General features: G+C 35.6%; 1 protein-coding gene across 1 annotated transcript; it reads right to left on the reverse strand.

Moving 5' to 3' along the window:
- Positions 1 to 402: 402 nt before the first annotated feature.
- LOC111406381 (CTD small phosphatase-like protein) lies at positions 403 to 7,040 on the reverse strand. The gene is made up of 6 exons (XM_023035811.1): positions 6,535 to 7,040; positions 3,612 to 3,740; positions 3,385 to 3,505; positions 3,209 to 3,290; positions 910 to 1,063; positions 403 to 818 (listed from the first exon to the last, which is right to left on the reverse strand). The coding sequence occupies exons 1-6, from the start codon at positions 6,850 to 6,852 to the stop codon at positions 681 to 683; spliced, it is 942 nt and encodes a 313-aa protein (XP_022891579.1). The 5' UTR covers positions 6,853 to 7,040; the 3' UTR covers positions 403 to 680.
- Between the last annotated feature and the right edge of the window lie 221 nt (positions 7,041 to 7,261).

A 7,261-nucleotide genomic window follows, 5' to 3' on the forward strand; every position in this document is an offset into this window, starting at 1 on the left:
TTGCACTCCAATGATTTCACTCCCGATCACAATGGAAGGAAATTATTTGCAACAACATAATTGCCAAATTTTGTGAGTTTACATATGAATTTCACCATATTTAATAGCCATCTTTTCCCTCTCTTAAGCGCAAGACAAAATTATGGGAATTGTGTAAAATCATTCTGAGAATATACATATTTATACCTTTCTAACTCATTCTGAGAAACTGACACATCGAACTTCCATATATGAGCTATTATCATTTCCACATGAAAAAAATAAAATAAATTCTGTCTACTAATTAAATGATCCACGTGTAGAATAAAACAAATGGAGAGCACAACCTAAAACTAGGTGAAAGATTATTGAAAATGGCCATATAATTTGGTTAGGAAGTTGACAAAATCAAATAAACATCACTTAGTACACAAGCAGTTTTATCATATATGTAAAACAAAATACTGTTTTGCATTCGATATACAAAAATGGAAATTACAGACATCCAATAAGGTTGGAACTTATAATTTATAAGCATTGCACAAGGATCATACTTTTAAGACTAGAGTACTTGGAATTTCAGCTGTGTTTACCTGTGCAGAATAATGCTATACAAAAATTTGTGGCTATGGCTTAGGGAGACTGCCTTAGGAAAAGAATAATTATATGTTGAGAAAAATACACACTAGTCAACAATTTTATCATACGGTTGTCCATCTCAAAGCAGGGATTCCATTCTTTTGAAACCATTCTGGCATATGGAATCTTTCATACAGAATAGGTCTTACGTCCTTTTGCTGAGAAAGATGCTTGAGAAGTGGAAGGATGACTTCCAAAAGCTGAGTGGGGCACATAGAGGAACAATTGAGTTATTAGAGAGGACAGATAGAGTACGAAGCACTTATAATTTTCTCAAGTTATTCCAGGTACCTGTTCGTCGCATGGTTGTCCAGCAGAAAATGGAATGCATGGAATTCCATTCAATGGTTGCAACAAGAAGCTGAATGGGTTGTTATCAACAATAACAACTCGGCTTAGATTCTTTGATATGCATGAAAGGTCTTTCACATGTTCACGATATTCACTGCAAGTTATAAATAGATGAACATAGTGAGTTCACAGTACAGAAAGCGCAGCATGATAGAATATGCATCACAAAACAGTTTAGTGACCAGTTTCTGAAATTATTTTTTATTGACCAGCCATCACTAAATTTTGATGGAAGAAAAAGAAGAAAATACAAATCATAAACTATGCGATTAGTGCAGAAAAAAGGCACAAAAACTACAGTTCTATTTAAATCCTCATGAAAGGAAAGGAATAGCAAAATAAACCCATGCACTAAGAAACCACAGGAAAATAGTACTCAACACTTTGTTGAAGGCTTAAAGATAGTGTAGGATCCTCAGAATTTGGCAAGTGCGCTGCAGATCAGATATAAAAAACACAGGGTTGGAGTTTTTTCTTTGCTTTCTAATTATGAAGCATTCGTGCATTTTAACCTTTCTAATAAGTGCATCCTTGAGTAGGAGTGGGTGAAGTGCACCCTCTGAAAATTTCAATGGATGTAGAAAAACGCGCCATGTGGAGTGGTCAATTTTGTTATGTTGCAATGTCTATCAGGAAAACTCAAACCACCGCCACAAAGTAGGGGTAGCAAAAGGGCCAAGCCGTTTGCTGTATAGGCTCATCTTGGCTTGAACCACGGGCAGCTTGAGCTCATTTTAAGACAAGCCATGGATTGAGCCAAGTTCACTTTTGTTTACATGAGCCTAGTGGGCTCGGTTTGTGAGGCACACGAATCAGCTTGAGGGTTGGCTCATTTATTTTTTACTTACTTTATTATTTAAAAAAAAAAAAAAAAAGGATTAAGCCATCTCACGGACGAGCCCATGGGCCGAATCGAGTTCTTATTCTAGATACAAGTCGAGCTTGAATATTTAAAGGTCGAGCCGGCTTGGTTCGATCTATTTGGAAAATGGGCCAAGCCATTTGAGGGCTCCGCTCATCCTTACTCGATCCATGAACAGCACAAGCTAGTTTTGAAATGAATCAATAGACAGAGTCGAGATCACATTTTTTTCACGAGCCAGCTTGCTTGGGCTCGTTGGTACAATCCTGCAAGCTGACTCGTTTGGGGGGCCAACTCTTTTTTTTCTCTTTGGACTTGTTTTATTTAAAAAAATAATAATAATAAATAAAATAAAATAAAATTGAGCCTACTCATGGGCGGTTCAACTCAACCAATGAGGCCCATAAGCCAAAGGGCCAACCGGATCTTAGGATTTGGACACAATCCAAGCCAAGCTTGGGTGTCTACGGGCCAAACAGGCTGTGCTCGACCCATCGCAACCCCTATATTCACATACCAGTGCATCAGTGTTTTGTAGAACTGTACTCTTTTACAAATATTTTGTTGACAAAAGTTAAACTAGGTAAATTATGTTAATTTGATTCCTCTTACAAGTGGTAAAATATTTTAGTTAATTCGAAATTAGTGGTCTTGAGAAAAATGTTCACTTTTAAATTTATTTATCTAAAATATTATTTTATATGGCTTGGATCCGTGAATCATTTTTGAATTCCACCATTGAAAAGAAAAGGCAGATAAAATTCCTAATTACAGACAAATAAAATTCTTCAACCCCAAACAACTGCTACCCTGTTCACCACCAAAACCAGTCATCACATCCCCTAGTAATTGAAAATTTTAACAGGACTTCCCTACAACTTAATATCCAGTTGATTAAATTAAGTTAAAATATCTTGTTGTATTGCTTCTATAGTGATCCAATGGTTGTCAATTCTTGGTGATTCTGATGTTAGGTGGACAGCAGAAGTAGGGATTTGTGATTTTGGTGGCAGTGGAAGAGTTAACGAATGTGTTTTCCATTTTATGGCTAATATGATTGCTGCTGTTATGAGATGAAATACATTTGGTGAGGAAGTGATGCGTGAAGCAATCGGTGAAAAGAAGTGGAAAGTAGCAACAGGAATGATAGATAGCGGCCACCAGTAATAGTCTATTGTATTTATTGATGTGAGTGGCATGTCGAAGACATTTCTTTTAAAAAACCAAAAACTTTAACATCTGAGCTGTTAATCTCCAGGAATTTATAGGCCAAAAAAAGTTACAAATTTGTTTAATTTGGTCATCTTACTTCCAGGTTCTAACGGGGAGGAAATTCAACAAAATAAAAGGGCATATTAATATCTGAGCTATACTTACGTACTAATTGTCGAAGGCCGATAAAGTCTATGGGTGAATAAATTGTCAACATCTATTCTGTCAACAAGAGGTCTAGCATATCCTGCAAGAATAAAACAAAGGGAATCCAGAGCAACTGTAAATAAAATCTTCAAAGAAATACAGGTGAAAAGAAGCAACATGGAGTAATGAAAAACCTTCAAGTCCCGCAGTAAATAAGACAAGATCTGCAAATTCACTTAGAAGTTTTAGAAATTCTTTCAGTCCAGGACGTTCAAACACCGTCACATAGTTGATCTTAGGTTTGCCTTCAACATCCTTGGAATCCCACCAAAGAAAACAAATGTGTGAAAGGAAGATAAATATTATATTGATTTTAGACATTTTGCTCAATCATTCATATCTGAAATAAATCATAATTCACCTTGTCAGAAGAGATGCATTCCAGTTCAAACCACTTCAAACCAGCTTCTGTTGCTTGAGCACGTATTATAGCAGGCAAACTCAATGTTTCATATGCACATACCAGAGTTTCGTCCAAGTCAAGAACCACCTGCTTCCAGTACATAGGTGAGACCACAAAGCAATTCGATTTGAATGGAAGCACTTTTAAACAGCAAGGAAATTTAGACTTCCTATGAACAACAAAATGAATACTTAATCAGAACAGACACATTGTCCACCTATTCAACTCGTAGAAATTGACCCAGATTTAGTAACCACTACCTGATCCTTTCTATTTTCTGTTTCAATTTTACACGTAGTATTCTAGTACTGCAAGCATTCAGAATAAGTCTAAATTTTGTCCCTGCCCTCTAATTAAAGTATAGAGAGAAGTGGACGAGACCCAATTCAGAAAAGCACAAAAAATAGACAACAGGAAAGAAAAAGCGAAAAGGTGTGGTGTTGCATGACCGTACACATCACCGTGACCTATAATTCACCGCAATTAAGCTATGCATGAGCAGAATTTTGTCCACCATACAAATCGTTACAACATTATGCATTGAAGCCACATTTACGATCCTGTTGATCCTACACATATGACATATGCTTTCCCGTATAATACATCCAAATGGGTAAAACCACAGTTAACTTAAAGTTTATATAAATTCACAGGCCCTTGGTTAAACTTCATTGTAGAGTGGTTAACATGGTAGTCTTTTTTCTTCCCTGGAATGGCTGCAATAGATAATTAAATAAACAAGAAATTCAAACAAGTAACATTGCCAACATTGGAAGACTGAAATTATCTTCAACCGGAGGCTATCCCCACACTGGAAAACCACAAAATTATGTCAAACACTTAATATGAAATTCTTTTCAAACCCGAACCATCCCAATCCCAAAGAGTAAGTTCGCCAATGTTCTTATATGTTTAAATTAGTTCAATTGGGAACAAGGATATCTTTATCAAATTACTGTGCTTTGGCCATGTGAACAGTAAAGAAAGAAGCAAAACTTCTCCTTGTCTGACTTTATTAAATAATTGAATGAGATCTCAACATCCCCTTTTAATTTTACAGTGGAAATGATAAAAGATCTAATTCTATAAACATATATGAATAGTGAATAATACAACAAACATAGGAGAGAAAGAAGATCTGCGACCCCTGTGGAAGACAAAAGAAAAGAAAGAACAAATCGACATAGTTCAAAGAAGCATTATGCCATGCTTATGTGGGGTCAATTACGTGGAACCTATTCTCCAATTCAACTTAATTCAACACTATTTAGTTCTCTTCAACTAACATTGCACCCACCCATGTCCACTACAATGTCAAGCTCAAGCGAACAAACACCTCCAAAATCAGACAAAACTGATCACTGACTATTAAATACTCCTAAATTTCCAAAAGAACATGTTTCTCTCGATAGTTTACCATCATTTTCGATCAAGAATCTTAAAATAGTAAAATAAACTGAATGACACAGAAATTTAACTCAATCATTTCGACAACTCTAATTCAACCATATAATAACATTTCCACATTCAGTTTCAAGCATGTACACATTCACAAACAAAATCATACTAGTAACTAACTTAACCAGATATTTTTTTAAATCCAATCAAATTCATATCAATTCAAATTTCAAAACCTTAACTCAAAAGAAGAAATTGTTAGCATCTCAAAAGGACTATGAGGTGTCTTTGATGCATTCACGCACAAAAAACCCAACCATTACTTTGGTATTTGTTAGCTCACAACACATGGAGATAGGAAGTCAGTGAATGATTTATGTCATTGTTAAAACGTGTGTTATAACTTTAGCAATTTCCTGCATAGCTCTACAAATCCACAGTGGTGTGAATATTTGAAGGATATATTTCAGCCTCTGTTTGTGAAGAATTTACAAACAGTTTAATTATAAATAGATAGAAATAAGTTATGGATAAGTGGATCATACTTGTGGGTCCACTAGAATGTAGTGTTAAAAATGATGTTTGACCAATTTATAAATGATTTATAATTATAATTTGACAAATAGATTCTTAGCAATGAAAAATACAACTGTTCTTGCTGGTAACATGGAACAAGAATTTTTGTTTGCACACCATACTCAGATTAGTTTAACCAGGAATATATAGAATTAAAAAGATGCTCCAATGTAATGCTGTACTGATAACAATTATGGCCGTGGTCTCTTAGTAATAAACTATCTACACTGGCAACGATGGAGTGCCAATCTGGCCACTTGTAATAATTATACCCTCTCCATTTGAACCATCCCCAATGTAATCCTTCTACACTTTTTCCCATAAACAGAGAATAACATCATCTGATTGCCTCTTTTTCTTAAATAATTGACTCAAAATTTCAACATTTTCCCTTTAATGTTCTACAGTAACCATGAAAAGAACTGAAAATTCTAAATTGAAATTTATGAAGAGTACATGAAAGTTGTGAAGAGAAAAGATGAAGACAAAATTTCCTGAAGACTAAAGTTGATTGTCCATAAAGACAAAGAAAGCAAAAAAGCAAAGTTCTTGTTTCTCTTCCCCTATAATCCCACCTAATTTGCACCAATCTGTGCAATACAGCAGATAAACAGCTCCAAAAGCAAACAAGACTATCCATATTTTTTAGATTATACTCGCAATAAAATAAGCTCCATATTACCAAAAACACACGTATTTTGTGATAATTACCAGCTTTTATATCACAGGAAATTAACTCTAAAACTGTTAAGCACACGGCTAAAAATTATCCGAGCAAATCACCAAGTCAACCTTATACTTACACAGTTATAATTCTAGCTCAAGTTTCCATTTATTTTCGTTTAGTCATATCCGATTAAAATCAAATAAACTAAAATTTCAAACTCATGTTCAAATTATTTTTCACCTTTAGCTTCTCAAAAGGCGGAGCATCTTTCACTCTCCCTCCAACACCGGCGGGAGGTGTACACGGAGTCTCTTGGGATTCGCCTTCAAACTCAGCCAACTCAACTACCGGCAAAGGCTTGAACTGCGGAGGCGCTTGAGGAGTCGAAGAGAGGAAGGAGCTATGGCGCAGGCCAACATAAGAGAGGACCTGAGGGGTGCCTCTGAGGATCTGAGAGAAGATCTGGAAGAAGAAGGCGAGCCAGTTTAATAGCGTTTTCCAGACTTGTATTGTCCGAGGAGGCGGGTAAACTTCAGTGGCCGCCCCCATCTCCGCCATTGTTAATCGATATATTACAATTCAGACGTCAAATATACAAGTGGCTGACATCCGCCAAGAAATTAACTGAAAAAGTGTGCACAAATGGCTAGTTTAGTTCTGTCTAGTTTAGAGAGAGAGCGACGACAAAGGAGTTGTCAAGATGCAGAATTGAGCCACAGCGAAGTCTAGACAGTGGAAGAAAAGAAGTCAGGGAGGGAGAGTACATTGCACGCGTTAAGGATGAGATTGCGGGAGTGAAAATACAAATTAATAAAAATTTATTGATAAATTGCAAATTTTAGTAAATTTTAACCAAAATTGATGAAACATGTGATGAAGATTTATGGATTTCATATAATCTATAATATATTAAAATATCATATTAAGGTAGAATATTTTTTTTAGATGATTTTAATCCCCTACAATT

Source organism: Olea europaea, chromosome 12 (assembly GCF_002742605.1).
Source record: "Olea europaea var. sylvestris chromosome 12, O_europaea_v1, whole genome shotgun sequence".
NCBI lineage: Eukaryota > Viridiplantae > Streptophyta > Magnoliopsida > Lamiales > Oleaceae > Olea > Olea europaea.

Coding starts and splice junctions, on each gene's coding strand:
- LOC111406381 (XM_023035811.1), bottom strand. CDS start 6,852: ATGGCGGAGATGGGGGCGGCCACTGAAGTTTACCCGCCTCCTCGGACA. Junction 1,064..3,208: donor CGGCCTTCGACAATTAGTAC/GTAAGTATAGCT, acceptor TATAACTTGCAG/TGAATATCGTGAACATGTGA. Junction 819..909: donor GACAACCATGCGACGAACAG/GTACCTGGAATA, acceptor TGCCCCACTCAG/CTTTTGGAAGTCATCCTTCC.